The 20569-nt window shown below is 45.3% G+C and overlaps 2 protein-coding genes across 2 annotated transcripts in view; one reads left to right on the top strand and one right to left on the bottom strand.

Annotated features, from left to right (window-relative positions):
- Positions 1-5177, top strand: part of T265_12539 (hypothetical protein) — a gene marked incomplete at both ends in the record, with an annotated part of 39316 nt that extends 34139 nt beyond the window's left edge. Inside the window, 3 exons of the mRNA XM_009164263.1 lie at positions 276-355; positions 3345-3509; positions 5100-5177. Coding sequence (XP_009162527.1) covers positions 276-355; positions 3345-3509; positions 5100-5177 — 323 coding nt within the window. The remainder of the gene's footprint in view (positions 1-275; positions 356-3344; positions 3510-5099) is intronic.
- Positions 1-9782, bottom strand: part of T265_00443 (hypothetical protein) — a gene marked incomplete at both ends in the record, with an annotated part of 44678 nt that extends 34896 nt beyond the window's left edge. The window contains 2 exons of the mRNA XM_009164216.1: positions 7961-8081; positions 9700-9782. Of these exons, the coding sequence (XP_009162480.1) occupies positions 7961-8081; positions 9700-9782 (204 nt within the window). The remainder of the gene's footprint in view (positions 1-7960; positions 8082-9699) is intronic.
- Between the last annotated feature and the right edge of the window lie 10787 nt (positions 9783-20569).

Genomic DNA, 20569 nt, shown 5'->3' with positions numbered 1-20569 from the left:
TTCCTATCTGGTCTATGAGTGGTGATTATATTCATTGCTAGAAGCGAATTGAACCCGAAGAGAATGTACTGAGTAGTGTTGATTATACACCTTTGCAACGTCTAGAGATTTCAGCCAAAAAAGATTTAGTGAAGCCGATGAGCCAGCATGTGCATATAAGGAGGCATGAGATTTCGTCCCCGCGGATTCGTACAGGCTATTCAAAGTTCACCAAGTTAATAAGTTACAGTTTTTTAGCTTTCTTCTCAAAAGACGTACTATTCGTTGCATTTCAGCCTCACAAACCTTAAAAATTTCCCCCGGAGATCCATTCTTTGAACAGGATCTTTTCACCGCCAAGTTGCTGAATGCAGACGTGAGTATCGATGAGCCAAAGTTCTTGTCTAATTAGCCTCATATGTTCTTGATTCTCCTTGTTTCCAGGAGGAACTATCGAAAACGGCGTAACTGAAATAGGAGTAGTGCTATCCTGAATCCATTTTGGGTAAACTATGATTGTGATATCGAAAAGTGCTGCGTACTAGCTCTTTGATAACCAAAACAATTCATTATGTTGCACAAACACGTAAATGCAGTGAAGAATCAACGGGGATCTAACAAACAGTGCACATCACTCAGAAATGTTCGCATGCGATATCTTCGTAGCGTTCACTTTATGCTGGCTAAGTGTGAGTACTATTCTTAGCACTCTATGCCCCGAAACGACCGATAATGTGTTGAGATAATGAGCAAAACTCAGCTCTACTTATACCTTCTGGGTGAACCACCCGACTCTCAGATCTACGGGGACAGCCTCATAAAATTGCTGAGCTGGCTACCTACTGGTTTTAAGTTCCAGCTGATTGGGAAAACTGGAGAACGTTGGCACAGCGGGTTTATAAAGTCGCGAAACTTTATGACCCCAAAAAGAAACTTTTGTCTCCTCTCAAGTGGGAGTTGTACACTCTCAGTTAGTTTGTTTTCCACACATTTGCAGAAGAGCTTGAAGACAATCAGCAATAATCATCATAATGTGTAGCAGCGAGGAATAACCATGGAGGGTTTTTACTCACGTCAAGTGATTAGAGTAACGATGTTGTACAATCTGGCTTGATTTCTGATTGATTAGAAATCTGTGGAAAATAAGGAGTTCTCTTGACAAATTTGGATTCCCCCACTTTTTTGCTAACAAATAAAATGCTGTGTGGACCACAGGCCTTCTTTGAAAACCAAGGTCAAATTTCGGTCTTGTTCGGCTACGCTGATAGTAGATACTGATCTGCAACGCATGTACGTATGATCTTCTCCTGATCTCCTTAACTTTTTAAGACTAACCGTGGGATTCACGGACTTGATTAAGCTACAGGAAGATCAGGTCGCAGGGTATCAGTCTGGCTAGGAAGCAAACGGAAAAACACTGCTTTATTTCCGCTAACAAGTTGATTTTTTGGATATTTATTGCACCGTTAAAAGATAAAGTGGCTATTCCAGTTGTGAGTTGATTGATTCCCGATAGACTTAACTACCTACCACTGCCACAATGTACTATTTTGAGTGTTCAAAACAAAACTGCAAAACCATTTTGGCGGAATAAGTCACCAAATTATTGACAGAGCTGATAATCTGCACTGTATATATGATTTAAACCATGCAGTTGACTTTCCGACGTGTGTCTACATTGTTTCTGTTTACGTTGGTATTGCTTGTGTGTACGCTGGTATCAACAAGCCTAGCTGCAAGGAAGACAGTCGGTGATCGTACTCTTAGAATAGCCAATGGTTCAGGTCTCGGATTCCAGATGCCAGATAGCATTTTTAAGATATTCGAACAGACGAGCCAAATGCTGGCAACTTGTTGATTGGTTTTATTGCACTGGTTTCAAATGACTTAACCAGTGGTTGAGTGCGCAAACTTAGTGACTGGAAGGTCCGTAGTTTAAAACCAACCCTGATATCTCCAGTGTCCCTGCTTAGATTTGGGCAACCTGGTAGTGTCTCCGCTCTCGTATTTTCTTTGAGTGGTATCGTAGCTAGGACACGAAACGGCGTTATAGCCGAAAGGTTACCGTCGTTATTTAGCCAGTCTAACCAATCGAATTACCACATCTAACATATTCAGTTTGCTCAGAGTTGACAGCACATTGTTCGAAATTTCTGTATTTACACAAAAGCAACATAACACCAATGCAATCCATTGTAATTGTCCGTCAGCCATACAGTCATGCGAGTTTTCACCAGTGAAATTTCCGGTGTAATTTGTCTCACTTTATGATAGTTATCACTTTCACTAGTGATAGCATTTAATTTTTTAAGTACAATATAAACCGCTCAGTTTTAATTGGCGCTACCATTCAGAATCACGTTAGCTGTGAGATGAGGATCTTAGAACCTTATGTAAAAAGCATGGATGTCATTGTCATCAGCATCCTAAACCAACGAAATGTACTTAGCGTTACCTTGTTCTACCTTTATTCCAAAACACAGGTTTTATTCCTGAGAATGTAACCCATTGCTATGAGGAATTGATCCTTCACGTAGAATCCTCTTTATCAATTAATCAGATCTACATTAGGAAGACAATGTAATATTTGCAAGCGTTTCGAAAGCCTGTTCTCACAGTCGGTGTAGTTGTTAACACCGTGTAATACATCCAGCTGAGGAGTACTACAAACGAGGAATTCAGTCAAGTCTTTCATGAAAACCAAATCGGCGTGAATAGTGAGCGTGTTTCGTGAAATTTGTGCAGTCTAGGTTCAAGTAGGATGAAGGGTTGACAAGAACTCAAAGATCGCGATTCTCCGATGAGCCCTGGAGGAGTGTCAAACCGGTCGTGGACTGTCGGAGATGCTTCTATCACTTTTTGACTGGTGTTCCACGAACAGGAGTCACTTCTAGCAAAATCCTTTCTGGTTGTTCGCAATACATGTATCTCTAGCTGTGGCAGTACTGGCTACAAAACATGAAAATTTCAGTCTTTCTCATCCTACTTATCCAAATCCTTCAGACCTAACCAACACCAAACACGCTCGAAAATGTATAAATCAAAAGAGCGAGACTGACTGGCGCCTATCCTAGCGTATTTAGTGTGAACGGTGAGCGTAAGTCCACAGCTTTGTGTGAGCCAAAGTGATAGCGCAGGAAGTATTTTGCGCCGAACATATGCGGTTCTATAATGCGGCTACAGGAAACCCGCTGCGGTGATACATAGGCTGTTAACGCGTGCAAAAGCTGATCGGAGTCGAAAACCCTTTACTGTTCTAAAATGGTGAATACATTATACAACCAAAAATCACTTTTTTGGTTTTGGTTGTCACAAGTTTGTGTTGGAGCATCTTCTGGATAAGTTCTTTCATCTTATTCCCAAAGCTGAATTCTGGGCCGTACACACCCGTGCAGCTGGACGCTGAGACTCTCCGATCACTTGCGGTCTCGGAAGTCATTGTTATCGAACCATCTCCGCCTTTGCGCCCACGATACTACAAATCCGTCCTACCTGAAGTGCACGTTACGCAGTGCCTAACCTGTCACAAAGTGAGTCACTTCCCGGATAGTTAATTGTATGAGCAGTGGACCATCGAGAAATTTTCAGCCTTAGACCAAATGAACAAAAGCATTCAGAAGACTAGTCGAGCAGTTTGCTACTTCAGCCTCTCTGTGTCATCTAACTGCGCGCCGTTGTCGTGGTAGAACGTTCCTGATGCCATCCACATCAAATACTGAGTTGACACCAGCAAAAGCCCTTGCCACATGTTGGGATTTCCCCTATGTAACTCCAGAAGGCTCCTACCGAATTTCTAGGCGAGGCTTCTTTGGGTCGTACAGTTGTAGTGTTTGTATGAACGGAGTTCAACTTATTTCTTGCATAGCTATTGAGAAGAAATATGTTCGCATTTTGAAGAAATAGGATGACCCTCTTTAAAAGTGTTCTTTCTGGGAAACCCACAAAATCCCTAGTTTCAGTATTATTTTTTGCTACAAAATCACGTTTCGTCATGTATTTTAAGGTGTGCTATTCGTAGTTAATACAGTTTAAAATATGATTCTATTACAGTGATAGGTAATTATTGGTTACACACTGGAACCAAGAAGCTTATTTTTTTTCTAAATTCCCGCTGATTGACATGCGACTTTTGCAGTGATCTTGAAACCAGTCATCCGCTTATTGTCACTCGCTGACTGATCCTCCTCTGAGAGTGCGATTGGTCGTCCTCAGGTTCATCTAACACATTGCGCATGCAATATACTGAATACTAATCAATGCAGAATTTTTGCTATGCTACGTTTGGCCTGTTGGTGGGGTTTTCCGGTACCTTAGTTGTATCGTAATCGCCTTTTCACTCGTAGTCATCCAGTGTGGTAGAGTGTACTGTCGACATCTTGATACCGATGAATTTCTGGCACCTTGATCTTTTTTCTCCCTTAAATTATCATGGGGATTGGGCCAGATTTATTTTGAGGACAAAACCAACTTGATTAATGGTTCGAAAATAGTGTTTTTAGCTCATGAAGCATCATCTTCAACCAGGATACGTGAGTAATGAAGTTTCGTAAAACGACCTCAACTAACATGACTTCATACAACTTTAACCAACGTAGGGAATACTTACTGTCGCGTTTACTAACTTAGCTGGAGGGATCGTCTACCATCTCACAGCTGAATGTTATAATACTGTCAGTCTTTTGCAACTGTGGCTAAATTGTATCGTAATATATCATTCAAAACAGCCTTCGTCGACTAAGGAAGGAAATGGTGAAGGATGATTTCTTTTGAAATTTCCAAGAAACTTGACTGTGCATTTCTGGAGGTTGAATCTTAATTCCAAATAAACTCATGGTATTGAAACGCACTTATAGACGAAACACGTACAGAAAAAAACCCCTTTTGAAAGAAAACTAGATGGACTGTCCTATATAAAATGAACCCTCCTTTGTTACGGAAAAAAATTTGAAAAAATTTGAAAACTCAAAACTAGGTTTCACGGGTAGTATGAGTTTACGCATTTTTTTAGACATAGCTTCGCATGCCCCTGGAGATGCAGTTCACTCGAAAACTCGAGAGTTGACGTTATGTTTAGTTTACTTACTTTATAATTTTCTGTCTTTGTTGCATACCCTTCAAAGTTGTTCAACACTGATGACTACGAGCTGGCCGTTCTACGGATGGGTTGTTGTCCCTATTGTCGAACACCGAGGGAGTGAGTGGAGGCTTGTACCTATACTGTTGGAACTTGTTTCTTATATGTTGTATCAATTCATACACTGTTCAGGCCTATTAAAGTTATTTCCACCTGTGTTCTCAGTTTTCAAAAGCTATTAGTAAATTACTGTTGACGCCTGTTGAAACCACTGGAAAAAGCTATTCGAATGCACAGACTAATCAACATTACTTCTTAATCTCCCACGATACAGTCTCCTTGTGTAGCCAGTCCTGGTGTGTTCAATTGTGCAAGTATTTAGTTGAGATTTGCGTCATACACGACACTTGGGATGGGAAAAGAGGTGATCAGAAACTAATTTATTCTTGAGTGGGATTTACTAACGTATCCTTCAATCCAATCATTTCCGCTGATACAGATAAATGCCATTGACAATACGCAGGCCATCCACAAAATGGGCACGGAGGAGTTTACAATTTGAGTACCCAAAAAACCGTTGCAACCAAATAACTGAGGTTTCAACTACTAGGATAAAGTTAAGAGAAAATTTCATCCAAACGAAATGCAGATACTCAAATAGGGTGATTCCGAGAAGCTTCAGAATGTAGCTGGCTACGCCTATTTCCAACGCGCAACTGCAGTAAAATGTTCTACCGTTGAAGTACGTTTTCTGGAAATCTTACCTATAAAGCTATACAGCTTTCTTCATGCATGGATCCGAAGTTTTGGATACTATTTGGTTTTCCGGTTTGAGATCACGCTACATGCCTTAAAAAACTATAAAATACCATCTATTTTTATTGGCCTTAAGCGGCGATCGGAATATCGACAAAAGTTGTTTATAAGGAGAGAACGGCTAAGACACACGTTGTAGCAGGCTGCTCAAAACTAGGGGGCTGAAAAAGGTCGTGAATCTACTCTTTTTTAGCTTACAGGTTATGGAGTCTAAAGTTTATGTAGATGCGAGCATGAAAAGGATTGGCCGCCTACCCGAGGTAACCTCTAACTGGTGATGGGGGCCTTTCAAGCAAGTTGCCGTTGTCAGCGAAAAAATCAGCCACAAACTGATCAGCACTCACGCTACGAATATTTTGACACTGCCAAAAGTAGGATTCAGATTTAGTGGATACACCCTTCTGTTAACCCGAGTCATGCTATCCAAATCCATCTCACCTGACAGATTCTGAAACGCGAATTTTCACTAATGTTATCTGGATATCGGCTGAAATAACTGATCACTTTCACGAAATAAAAACACATAACCCATGAGCTTATAATTTGTGTCAGTGCCTCACAAGATAATATTTTTCGAAGAATTGTTGCCGGATGCCATGACATAATCCGACAAGCTTGCATTGCTCGACAATTCGCCACAAGCGCCTAAGGCAGTCATTCAGTCACTTCAGCACGACGCATCAGTTTGTCATGCCCTCTGCCTCAACTACAGTGTTAAAATTTTGTGAAGATTTCACATACTTAAGCCGTTCGATTAGGCTGCGGAAATCCAAACGTAACCGGTCAGCACCAACACATCTTGCCTCAATAGGTGCGGAGTTCTTGATCGTGTTTACCAACAAAAATGCTTCAACTCTTCAATTTACGGAAAACATGTTTTCACCCGGCAGAAAATCGATCGTGTGAAATCCAATTTGAGAAACCATTGCATTAGAGCCTGCGACCATATAGAACATGTACCTGGCTGATATAATGCGAAACTCGACAAAAAGGGCCTCGCCCCTTTCCATGAGGTCCTCTGTGAAGTGAATTCACTCTGTCTGAATTGAATACTGTAGCCAGGTAACTACAGCACTATACTTTTACAGCAATTGTAGTTGTCCACCCTACCAAGTCGTTACATTGGCCAGGTTTAGCGATCACTGATCACCTCTTTGTCCTTGTCGAGACCGGTCCTTCTATATTACCCTGAATCAAGGCCGGGATTACGATGAGAGTGTCCGAGCCTTGTCCTAAGTAGCCGACAGATTTTTCCGACATAAATCTGCGCCGTGGAGTGTACACCATCCAAATGCTTAGGTAGAGTCTTTGCAATAACGCAAGAGGTGTGTTGTACGCTGAACATCTTCATGTTTCCTCTTCGCTAGCACACAGCTAACGAGGCTGAGAAAGATGTATGTGTGAGGCCATTACCAGACACCACTTCCGGTTTGAGCACAGAGGCAACTAGAAGCCGATCAGTTAGTGCATTCTCTAGTGGGAGAATGAGAAACTTATCATGAACCTTGGGCAAAAATCACTTAGGTTTAGTACGGGCGTCGCTAGCTCTGACCAGCTGTTTCTTGGCTTCGTTCACGAGCTCTTGATCCTAAGCTGCTCTTGCCCGAAAACCGATTTCCGTAGCAGACGTTTCCAAGCACAGTACCGCTATGACTAACTTCTGCGCTGTCAGTAGAGTTGAGTTTGGACCTCACATTCTCCACGATCTCTGAAGGCAGACCACGCTAATATTTAGGTACCGTAGACAAAACTGACTTGTGAGACACAGCACAAATGTTTCAAAAGTATCTATTTACAACGAACGGCATTCCACTGATTCATCGGCTACGACCAAAAAGATGTGAATGGCATAGTGATGCATAGAAAATGTTAGAGGTAACAAATTACCATTTAAACACGTTCGACCATGGTTCCACTTGAAAATGGTGCAAATTATAGAAATACAGAGGGGTGATTACGCCTCTACGCAAATCGATAAAAAAATAAAACTGGGTGGATACACAGAAATTGATTGCTAGGACCGGTAGGATGTTGGAGACTTAGTCACATTATGAATGGTCTCATTCACAAACACCTGAGAAGAATGCTTACTTGGGACATTCTAGTTTTACAGAAATGGTTATCGTCTACAACGCGAATGATGCTTGTGTTTTGGAATTTGAGCGGCTTATTCTGAGAAACAGGGGTGTCGTTTGTATACATGGCAATGGAACTGAAATCGGACGGCACAGGGGACGGAGATATGCCCTAACTGCACTAGTGTTGGTGAGGATGTATTGATAAATAAGAGCACATCTCGAGTATGTGTGTGGAACTGGTGATAAGTAGTACGGAGAGGTAGTAAAATATTAGGCAGTCTAAACAGGTTAATCGATAGTGAGGAGCACGTTGTTGGTAGTCGCTTGAGTTTTACCTGTGTAGAGAAACGCGGTTGGTGGATACAAACGAATAAAGTGTGCGACAGCTTCTGTCCGACATAGATGAATACAGTGAGTGTAGTCTTGGCTTTCTGAAGCGAGCACCTTTGCAGTGGTGCACAATGTTTTGGGTTGAGAAGACTCACAGTAACACAAGTATCTCTGAGTGGAGAAGCAGCTCGGGAAAGTGAACAATTTTCAACAGTAAGGATCATTTGGTTTATTGTGCTATTTACTTGGCCGAGCGCGTAATAAATGCGTCCTCAGTCATTGTGGCTTTGTGGGGACTGGTACTCAGTCAAATGTATCCTAAAGGATAACGTCTTTTGCCTAGATGGAAATGGGTTTGTAAGAATGCGGTACCTTGAGGAGGACCTGTGGAAGTAGCTTATTACCAAATGACTTTGAGGACATGACAGGGCCAACATAGGCCCACGCTTAGACAGTTGAAACATCTGCTGGCATGTGCCTAGTTTAGTTCTTCGAGGTGACCAAACAGGCTAGATGAAGAGCTTATATTAAAACCAACTCAGACAGAAGGCAAAGAACGCAGTAGGGAGAGTTCAGTTGCAGAACGCGTGAAATCAGCAGCCCGTGATTGCAGTCTGGAGATTTACCAACATAATGGGATAACACACGTAGGAAAAATACGTATAATAAAAGTATATAATGCTCAAATTACGGGGATTTCCACTAAATTAGTGCAAAAGTCGAAGTAAGTTCAAAGAAAACCCCGATAGAACGGCGAAGCGATCTGAGTTAGCGATAAACGTAAGCGCAAAGGCGCTCGCTAATAGTAGACCGAATTCATCTTAGGTGAAATTGTGAGGTTTTCAGGGTTGGGACCTTTACGGGGAGTTTGTCTTATCCATCTGCATGCTTAGGTAACGTATTGCTCATGGCATTTTGTTTAAGTGAGCAAACGTTCAAGGATATCGACTGTTGCCTATTCGCATTCTGCAGTTGCTTTACGATATAGGGGACGAAATCTAAAGTGGGCATATGTCAGCATCCTGCGGTGATCGTTACGAACCAGGCAATATCCACGGAATACTTTTGGTAAATTGAAACTGGAAAAATACTAGGCCAACCTTTAAATGCGTACAACCAACCAAACGTATCAAATTAGATGAATCTGCTCAACGAAAGTCCAAACAACACATGTTTGGGGAAGATTCGCCTCCTATTCAGTATAAAAATGGAAGGGAATTCGATGCAACAAGCTGTGTTGTTGATGGAATGCACCACAGTGTATGATCCACTTCCTCTGATAAGTACAACAATTAATGGTCGGCAATGATTTTTCACTTTTAGTTTAAGTCAACTTCATCACTCAACCAGTCGTATTTCATGACTCATTATTCTAGTTTTCGATTCCCACAACTACGGTGGCTGATCATGTAACGAGCATACCTCTTCGGTTGTAGTTTCCACCCCGTTGTTTTGTTGCTCGCTGCGTTCAGGTCGTGGTGATTCAGGCCTGACTCTATTGGCATGTTCCCTACAGGTTGGTAAATAAAGTCATTGTTATTGTGTTAGCGTAGTAACGGTATTTTCCTCAGCTTAGTTCTCGGTCTGAGCCTCCCAAGCTAGCGTTCACGTCAAAACAACCACCAAAGGTGCACAAGGTCTATTAACGCCCAGAACGAAATCAGGAACAGTTGTGCAGCGCTTCGTATATATAGCGTAAGCGGCTATAACATTCTGGAATTTCTGACGCATTCTGGAGCGCCATTGGCAACCGACATTTGGCCAATACTGGGTCATGATTGGCTGTTGGGTCCAGATTGTTGACCAATCAGATCTCGTTTTGATGCCGGACCGTCAAGCGTCCCGAATGTTGGGCCAACCTCGAGCGGGCCAGGCTTCTCGGCCGTAGCAGCGCCTAAAGACCTGCGGTATGGTGGGATCCGCGTGGATTCCTGCCTAACACCTCCCCCTTGAAGTTTGTTGACGTAGCTTCGAAGCCGGGGGTTCACTTGCATTGGCCTCACTGGCTTGCGGATCCTGTCTGTCCAGCGTCGCGGTTGTAATTCGTGCTTAGGCTGGGCCTATGACGAAGCAACTGATTGACTTCCTGGAATGATGCCAAGATCAAAAGTGTCCAGAAGCATTTCTAGACTCATATCACTCGGTCCTGTGGGCAGGATCGGCGCATCTGTCGGCCGGATCTGGTTCGCGTGGCGTATCCACTTGGCTGGACCAACTTGAATCTCGTAGAGCACTTTGCCGCGCCGGCGAAGGATGAGTCCTGGGGTCCACGTAGGGCGTCTGCCGCTGTAGTCACGAACCAACACTCTCTGGCCTTCGCTGAATGCGCGCGCAGTTGCTCCATGATGCCGGTTGAACTGTTCCTCCATTCTGGTGTTGCGGTGACCAGCCTGCTTCGTTTGTGGCCGGATAGTGTCATGCGGTGTTCGGAGCCTCCTTCGGAGCAGTGCCTCTGCTGGTGATACTCCATCAGGTGAGTTGGGGTTTGGCGTCGCTCGATATGCCAGCAGGAACCTTTGCAAAATCTCTTCCGTTGGTCCCTCCCCCCTGGACTTCTGAAGTGCCCGCTTGAGAGTGTCAACAAAGCGTTCCGCTTGGCCGTTCGACTGTGGATGAAACGGCGGCGAGCGAATATGCGTTATGCCATACTCCCGACAAAAGTGTGCGAACGCCGACGACGTAAACTGACTGCCGTTGTCGGATACAATTGTCTCTGGCGTTCCAAACCGACTGAACAATCGCCGGAGTTCCAGGACTGTAATGGCAGTTGTGGGGCTGTTCACCGGAAAGATTTCCGGCCACTTACTGTAAGCGTCGACCACGACCAAAAAGTGTTGGCCACCCACTGGACCTGCATAATCGATGTGAAGACGAGACCAGGGTTCGGTCGGTTGCGGCCACGAGCTTAGGTAGGTTTTCACCGGTGACTTGGATGCTTCAGCGCACCGCAGGCAAGATTTCGAGACTTGCTCGATCTGGGAGTCCATCAAAGGCCAGTAGACATAACTCCGAGCAAGGGCCTTCATCCTGTTTGTTCCCGGGTGCCCTTTATGGAACTGATTCAGGACGGCTGGTTGTAACTTCTTTGGGATGACCACACGTTCTGAAAACAACAGGCATCCATCGGCTAGTGATAATGCGTCACGCCGGTTGAAGTAAGGCCTTAGTTCGTCTTTTTGGCAGGTACGCGGCCACTGATTGCGATGGTACTTTATGACTTGCTGCAGCACAGGGTCTTGATCGGTAGCCTGGCGGACCATGTCGGCAGTCACTGGGAGGATGCGAACAGCTTCGGAAACTACGTGGTTAACCTCTGGTTCCAAGGCAATTGTTGCGATCACGGTATCTTCTGGTTCTGGCCTGCTTGAATCAATGAGTCGGGACAGTGCGTCGGCTTGTCCCAGGCTGGTAGTGGACTGGTATTTTATCTTGAAGTCGTACCCCAGAAGCAGAGTGGCCCATCGCTGGAGCCGGTTGGCAGTATATGCCGGAATTCCTTTCTTCGAGCCAAACACAGCAAGAAGTGGCTTGTGATCGGTCAGTAGGGTGAATTGACGGCCGTAAAGCATTTTATGAAACTTCTTAACGGCAAACACGATCGCCAAGGCTTCCTTTTCTATCTGACTGTAGTTGCGCTCGGCTGAAGTCAGGGATCTGGCCGCATGTGCAATGGCTTTCTGGCTGCTATCTGGAAATACGTGTGAAATCACTGCGCCAATTCCATAGTTCGAGGCGTCCGACGCCACAACAATTTCCATCGATGGATCGTAGTGTGTGAGTAGCAAATCGGAACTTAGCATGGATTTGACAGAGTCAAAGGCGCGTTGACATTCTTCTGACCATGTCCACTTGTGGTCCTTGGTAAGTAGCTGATTTAGTGGGCCTCGAAGGCGATGCATGGCAGGCAGGAACGAACTGTAGTGACTGACGAGACCGAGGAAAGACCTGAGGGACGCCACGTCTGTGGGTGCTGGCATACGTCTGATCGCTTCAATGTTCTCCGGGTCTGGACGGCGGCCATGTTCGTCAATAATGAACCCCAGGTACTTTATCGACCGCATGAAAAATGTGCATTTCTCTCGGCGCACTTTGAAGCCATATTCTTGAATACGACTAAGCACGTAATCAAGGCGCTGCCACAGTTCGTGGGGATTGGAACCCATGACAATGAGGTCATCCAAATAGGCGGCAACGCCTGGTGCATCCTTCAGCATCGTATCCATAATCTGTTGAAATATGGCCGGCGCTACTTTGACACCAAATGGCAGTCGAGTGTACTGGAACAGACCTCGATGCGTATTGATCGTGAGCAGTTCTCGGGATTCTTCCTCCACTTCAACCTGGAGATACGCATCGGCCAAGTCAATCTTTGCGAAACATTTACCCCCATTCAGTTTCGCGAACAAGTCGTCTGGGAGAGGCAGGGGGTATTGATGGGTATCCAGTGCCGCGTTGAGACCGGTGGAGAAATCTGCGCACAACCGGATCGTCCCGTTAGCCTTCTTTACCAACACAATAGGTGCGGCCCAAGCCGAGTAGTTGGTCGCTTGGAGAACACCCGCCTTCTGAAGTCGGTCCAGTTCTTGGTCGACGATAGGCAAGGCTGCGTAAGGCACTGGACGTTTTGGCCTGAAGACTGGCTTGGCACCAGGGAGGAGGCACAGTCTGGCTTTTGCTTTTGTACACCGTCCAAGTTCGTCAGTGAATACAGACGCATAACGTTGTAGGAGGTGCTCAAGTGAACGCTTCGGCAAGTCAATTTGTCCGGGTGCTGCGTGTATGCCGTTGCAAATAGAGTTGATTGGTTTATCCAGCAGGTTTAGCTTTTCGATCCAATCTAGCCCCATGAGATCAAGTTTGGGGCATGACGTCAGGTAGCAGGTGGCTTGTGCCGTCGAGTCCTTGAAGTTAATGAGGCAGTCCACTTCGCCAGTCAACTTCAGTTTGCCACCGGAAGCATTACGGGCCCAGTGATCAGTCGGCTTCACATATGGCTTACCGATTCGCTTCCACGTTCGTTCACTGAGCAGCGTGATATCGGAGCCAGTATCAAGTTGCAACCGAACTGGGATGTCGTTGATACGAACCGTCACGAACTTCCTTCGGCAAGCAAAATCAACTTTGAATGTTGCCGTCACCGAGTTGGACCGCGATTTGTGGGCTGCACGGTGGTGTGCGGGTGGCTGCAATCTTTGAGATCGACACAAATCTTCTTTGTGGCCGCGACGACTGCACCTGGAACATTTGTGACGCCTGAACCGGCAATAACGAGCAAAATGCCACTCACCGCAATGCCAGCAACTCGTGGGAGGCTTACCCTGTCTTCGATCGGGCTTCTTGTCGGATTTCCTGGGCACGCTGTAGTTGATTGCCTGTACACAGCTGCTTGAGGTCACAGGTGACTGACCGATCATAGCCGTGTCGTGCTTCAGGTTGATGAGGCGTTGGCATTCAGTGGTGAGGCTCTGCAACGTCATTTCGGCATCCTGTTCAATTCTGTTAAGAAGCCGGGTTCTGATGTCAGCATCATGGGATGACTGGAGACCGGATACAAAAATGAGGCACTTAAACTGATTCTCCGTCATTGAGCTGAGCTTGAAGCGCTCGCATTCTCGATTGACAACACCGGCAAACGTGATGAAATCATCATCATCATTCTTGGCCAACTTAAGGCATTGGTAGCGGATATTGAACAGTGATGTTTGATCGCCGAATATCTGGGACAGTGTTCTGACCGTTTCATCAAAGCTGAGGTCGCGGGGCAGCTTGGGGAGAATGAAATTTGTGAACCGTTCATGCTCCGGTGTGCCGAGTTTTCGCAGCAATAGTCTGACTTTCCATCCATCGTCAAATTTGGAAAAATCAGTTTTGAACATGTCTTCGTACCGCTTGAACCAGGAGTCAAAAGTGTGACCAGAAAGAGCGTCAAATGTGAACTCCGTAATCGAGGCCGCGGCTGCATCAGTTGAGGAAACAGAAGACTCACCATTACTGACTGCTGCTGTTTGGATATGCAGTTTCTGAGTCAGTGATTCAGTGAGCTTCAGTTGCGCTTCTTCAAACTGCTTTTGTTGCTGCTGCAATAATTCTCCGAGCTGATCAAATTCGATTGACATCGTGGGTTCCCGTTCGCCAATTGTAGTAACGGTATCTTCCTCAGCTTAGTTCTCGGTTTGAACCTCCCAAGCTAGCGTTCACGTCAAAACAACCACCAAAGGTGCACAAGGTCTATTAACGTCCAAAACGAAATCAGGAACAGTTGTACGGCGCTTCGTATATATAGCGTAAGCGGCTATAACATTCTGAAATTTCTGACGCATTCTGGAGCGCCATTGGCAACCGACATTTGGCCAATACTGGGTCATGATTGGCTGTTGGGTCCAGATGTTGACCAATGTGGGATCCACGTGGATTCCTGCCTAACGGTTGGTCAGTGCACTGCCATAAAATAACTGCATGCCAATTGGCAACACGACAATATCTCTCCAATTAGAAATGATGGCGCTCTTAGGATATGTCAACAGGCCAAACAACATTGACGGTAAACAGGCCAAACTATGCCGGTCAGCATGATAACAGTCTGTCAACTTTGGCTACTTACCTTAACCTGTGGGCCCGTGTCCACAAGCGACGCTGATTATGAGGCCTACGCTATGCACGGTAACTTGATCCAATAACCCAAGACGGTTCTTCATACTAACAAACGTATGCGTTGTTGATTATCTTGGCTATTCATAGTAATCACCAAGCCAGTACACATGCAGGCCGATGCATCCGAAGCCTAGACTATATGTGGCAGCCTAACCTAACGGCTGACGACAGCTCGTCACGCTCATAACTGTAATAGCAATAACAATCATGTTTATTTTTAACCCTTGGGCGACAAGCCGTCAGGCATGTTCAAACGTTTACAGTCAGGATGAAGAATGACTAGGGGATTTGTGGGTATTGGAGATCACGCAAAAGAAGAGAACAATGTTACGAACATACCCGATGACACAATAATAGTAGATTTATTTTCCAACTTGTAGAGAACATACCGATTGTGACATGATCGGGTCGTTACAACCTGAACACGGCAGGCAACAGCACAACGGGGAGGAAGATAAAATCAGCGAGGCATGTTTATTACATAAAAAGTCATTGCGATTTCAGGAACCGAAAAAATAGGACAGTGGGTATGAGGTACGACTTATTCAAAGGTGAATAAGGCTGATATGAACTAAAAGTGAGAACCATCGCTGGTCATGAGTGACCTTGGGTGGTTGAGTGAATTGGCGAGAGGTTGGGGTCGGGATTCTGAAGGAAACAGTTGCGAGAGTGACATCTCACTGGGTATGGCAGTGCAATGTCATCACTGCAATGGACAGCCCCGTAACGGTCTCTAAGTATGTCGCAATCGGTGATGGGATACACATTTTCGTAGCAGCTAAATCTGGGTTGGGCGAGGAAACTTACACAGAGAGAATCAGCTCGACGCATGATCAAGGGTGATTTCCTTTCACTTGGACGGCCATGTGAGTGTAGACCGGGAACCAGCCAGACTGAATGGATTATGGTGGTACTTGGCGTTTAGGCACCTACAGTCTAAGTATTAAGCTTGTTTAGACGGGGAATGAGGACGGAGTGGAATGAGAGCTGTAGCGCCTGGCGAGTGCCAGGAGGTATCATATGAAACGGTTTCAATGGAAAAGATCTAAAAGGGGTATACAGTGGGCTAAATGGACCCAAAAAAGGGTGGATCTGTTTGCTGACGAAGAAACCAAGTACTAGGTGGCCCAGAATATGTGCCTAATTTTGAGGTAGCTGGCAGGAAGGCTAATCATCGGAGTAATTGGAAAGGGCGATTACATGGTGAGATTACATGGCGGTAGATTGAGCTCCTAACATAAGGTATCCGCTGTGCAAAGAGGAGACTAATGTTCACGGGGACAATAGACAGATAATAAGTGACGGTAGCTCTGGAGATAGTTGATTAGAACCTTAGTTTAACTGAAATCTACTAAGTCAGCTTGACAGGAAGGTAAGAGTACGGGTCTGCGAGTCATTGCCCCCAGCTCCAAGAAACAAATGGCGCATGGCAGCAAACAGTCATCAGGCGCTAGTTGTGACTGATGGTATTCAGGAACTAAAAAACCGTTTTCATTTTACATGTATACAGTCGCTTCAGAGAACCAGAGGGAAGAACGTGTGTTATGTGTGGATGATGAATTAGAGTTGGTGTGGTGTAACCCAGCTAAGGCGAAGGTGGCAACTCCTTGCACGTCAAGGTTAGCAGTGAGCTTTGAACAGTAAATTCAGGCCACCTCATGCATATATATGCATATATATAATAAACCAAAAATGTACAGCTGTCATTTGCTTGCATTTCTTGGTGTTGCGAGACAAGTGCAACCGGAAAACGCCCAATCTAGCTACAGCTCCTTTATGACTTTCCTGAATTAAAGGCTCAGCTCAGAACCATCGGCAATGGGCGATGCACCTGTGTTACTGAAGGGATGCCAAGTGTATAAGCATGCCAGGGTGCAAATGGACAGAAAGAACTCCCCTGCATGGCGTATCCGTCCACCATATGAGGTTTCCATCCTTCGTGCATGCTGCCTGGTGACAGGCCACGTAGCAGTCTTATTTATGGTTTGTTCATTAGTAAATAACTCTAGTTACCAAATATTTAATCCGGTTGGGAGGGAAGCTAGGCCAGTAAAACAGCTCAGTCACTTCGACCAAACAAACAGCAAGCAGCCACTGGAATAGTCGGATCGCGAAAGTGAATGAACTGGCTACTAAGTTTTGGGTTATGGGAGTAGAATCGAGATTTTCAGGGCCTTTGTACTACGGCTATATGACGGCGAAGCGTTAGTGTGATCCCCATAACAAGTAGAGGCGCACCACAGGGTTGTGTGTATGAAAGAATGGGTTGTGGAACCAAACAGGTATTTTATTCCAGCCGCATCTTCGGATTCAAAATTTGATATACGTACAGCGCGCGTGATCAGAGGATGTAGAATGGTTCTGAACAGCAAGGAAGTAAGGCTTTGGTTTGACTAAGGTTAGTTTAAATTCAGTCCAAACAAAGTACCAGATATTAAATAGAGCTGACGGAGCTGTTCAGGGATGGGATCAGTCTTGAAGGAACCAGGCATAAGTTGGCTGGGTACGAAAGCCTATGGCTGGAGGTGAGAAAATACAATCAGGTCAGTAGAGACGGGCTTAAAGACAATTACGACGGCAGGCGCTAGGTACTCACAACAACACAACTACGCTTCAGATAACAGGTGCAGATGTAGTCTCAGGAAGTGAACGTCTGCATAGGAGAGATAAATTGATGATTTATGGACAAGGACACTTATGAGGTTGATTGTCTTGCTTGTGAGTTAGTTCTATGGGGCTCAAGCTGGTGAATGTTCATGATAAGACCTAGTAATGGGGAGCGAATTAGGATATCTTAGGGCCTTTTTCGAGGAAAGTGTCTGATGTAAGCTGTGGCGGAAAGGACTCTTAGCTTCCGCAGTAGAAAGGTAAGAATCAATGGTCTTTCGAAGGCCTACATGAATTGCGGATATGGGAGATGAGCTTGTTTCGTGTGTTATGTGTGGATGATGAATTAGAGTTGGTGTGGTGTAACCCAGCTAAGGCGAAGGTGGCAACTCCTTGCACGTCAAGGTTAGCAGTGAGCTTTGAACAGTAAATTCAGGCCACCTCATGCATATATATGCATATATATAATAAACCAAAAATGTACAGCTGTCATTTGCTTGCATTTCTTGGTGTTGCGAGACAAGTGCAACCGGAAAACGCCCAATCTAGCTACAGCTCCTTTATGACTTTCCTGAATTAAAGGCTCAGCTCAGAACCATCGGCAATGGGCGATGCACCTGTGTTACTGAAGGGATGCCAAGTGTATAAGCATGCCAGGGTGCAAATGGACAGAAAGAACTCCCCTGCATGGCGTATCCGTCCACCATATGAGGTTTCCATCCTTCGTGCATGCTTCCAGATCTGCGGGGTGACAGGCCACGTAGCAGTCTTATTTATGGTTTGTTCATTAGTAAATAACTCTAGTTACCAAATATTTAATCCGGTTGGGAGGGAAGCTAGGCCAGTAAAACAGCTCAGTCACTTCGACCAAACAAACAGCAAGCAGCCACTGGAATAGTCGGATCGCGAAAGTGAATGAACTGGCTACTAAGTTTTGGGTTATGGGAGTAGAATCGAGATTTTCAGGGCCTTTGTACTACGGCTATATGACGGCGAAGCGTTAGTGTGATCCCCATAACAAGTAGAGGCGCACCACAGGGTTGTGTGTATGAAAGAATGGGTTGTGGAACCAAACAGGTATTTTATTCCAGCCGCATCTTCGGATTCAAAATTTTATATACGTACAGCGCGCGTGATCAGAGGATGTAGAATGGTTCTGAACAGCAAGGAAGTAAGGCTTTGGTTTGACTAAGGTTAGTTTAAATTCAGTCCAAACAAAGTACCAGAAATTAAATAGAGCTGACGGAGCTGTTCAGGGATGGGATCAGTCTTGAAGGAACCAGGCATAAGTTGGCTGGGTACGAAAGCCTATGGCTGGAGGTGAGAAAATACAATCAGGTCAGTAGAGACGGGCTTAAAGACAATTACGACGGCAGGCGCAAGGTACTCACAACAACACAACTACGCTTCAGATAACAGGTGCAGATGTAGTCTCAGGAAGTGAACGTCTGCATAGGAGAGATAAATTGATGATTTATGGACAAGGACACTTATGAGGTTGATTGTCTTGCTTGTGAGTTAGTTCTATGGGGCTCAAGCTGGTGAATGTTCATGATAAGACCTAGTAATGGGGAGCGAATTAGGATATCTTAGGGCCTTTTTCGAGGAAAGTGTCTGATGTAAGCTGTGGCGGAAGGGACTCTTAGCTTCCGCAGTAGAAAGGTAAGAATCAATGGTCTTTCGAAGGCCTACATGAATTGCGGATATGGGAGATGAGCTTGTTTCATATCTTGGAAGGTAGGTAAAGGAAAAAGTTGTCCAAAAGAGTTTGACAGGTCGACAATGAGAGTAAAAATCTAGAGATGCGGATACCACATGGAATGAAGAGAATCATATCTTGGAATACAGGTAAAGGAAAAAGTTGTCCAAAAGAGTTTGACAGGTCGACAATGAGAGTAAAAATCTAGAGATGCGGATACCACATGGAATGCATGAAGAGAATTCATGGCTGCTGTCCGTTTTGTGAGCCCGTCAGTAGATTAAGCGATGCATAAAGCTCAGGCTCAACCTAATGCGTCTCAGCTAAAATAGATCCAGCCCAAGTGACGGGCAGCTAGGACGATACGACGGTGTGAATGACATCGGAAACAAGGACTTATTAAGCGGGCGCCGCACATCCTCCACAGCCATCCGGCATGGCTACGAATACTGTGAGGAGAATTCAGGAAGCATCCTACGCTTATATATATCCATTTGATGATTTGTTCCACTAAACACCCCCATGCACAATATCGCGGTACCCTCCTATCGACATGGCAGCCCACACCAACGCTCCGACGCCGTTTAGCCATGGTGCAATAGCCGTGAGTATCAACATTCCAGTCCCACAGACTCATTGACAACTGTCATTTCACCTCTCCTCCGCGACTTGCCTCTACCGGCGTCTGCATGCTGTTGATTGCTCGGATTGACTGAGCTGTCTTTACTGGCCGTGCTTTCCCCCGACAAAAAAAGGTAGCTGGAGTATTTATTAATGCACAAACCGCACTTATGACTGCTTGGATGGTTTTCCACCTTGCAGATCTGGTAGCATGCACGAGGGAAAAAACCTCGTGTGGTGGACGGGTACGCCCTGCAGGGAGGGTCGCCCTGTTACGTTGCACCATGATGCGTTCGTATGCCCGCCACCCCTCGAGTAGCACGGATGCATCGCCCATCGCCGGTGATTCTGAGTCTGGCCTTTAAATTCAGGAAATTAAAAAAATACTGCTGACTTCTGTTTGTTGCCGCTGGTGTTGGGCTCGCCTCGGTAGAGTTATACAAAAAAGAGTTATACAACTGGACTCTCGTTTGTAAAAAAGAAAAATAAAAGATCACTTATGATAGCCTGAAAATACTCTGCAATGCCAATGACCTACATCGGCGAGCGTAGTTGTATCTGCTTTCGTCAGGACAGAGGCTACACCGCACCAAAGCCCATTCCGTCATCCAAACAGAGAATACGTCTACTCACCACTCACAGTGGTAGACACCAGGGCCTTCGTCGCTATGCACCACCTACAGATCAGAGCTGATAGCAGTGCTTCGGGGACTG

This window comes from Opisthorchis viverrini (genome assembly GCF_000715545.1).
Source record: "Opisthorchis viverrini unplaced genomic scaffold opera_v5_4, whole genome shotgun sequence".
Classification (NCBI taxonomy): Eukaryota; Metazoa; Platyhelminthes; class Trematoda; order Opisthorchiida; family Opisthorchiidae; genus Opisthorchis; species Opisthorchis viverrini.
This window is presented reverse-complemented; position numbering and strand designations above follow the sequence as displayed.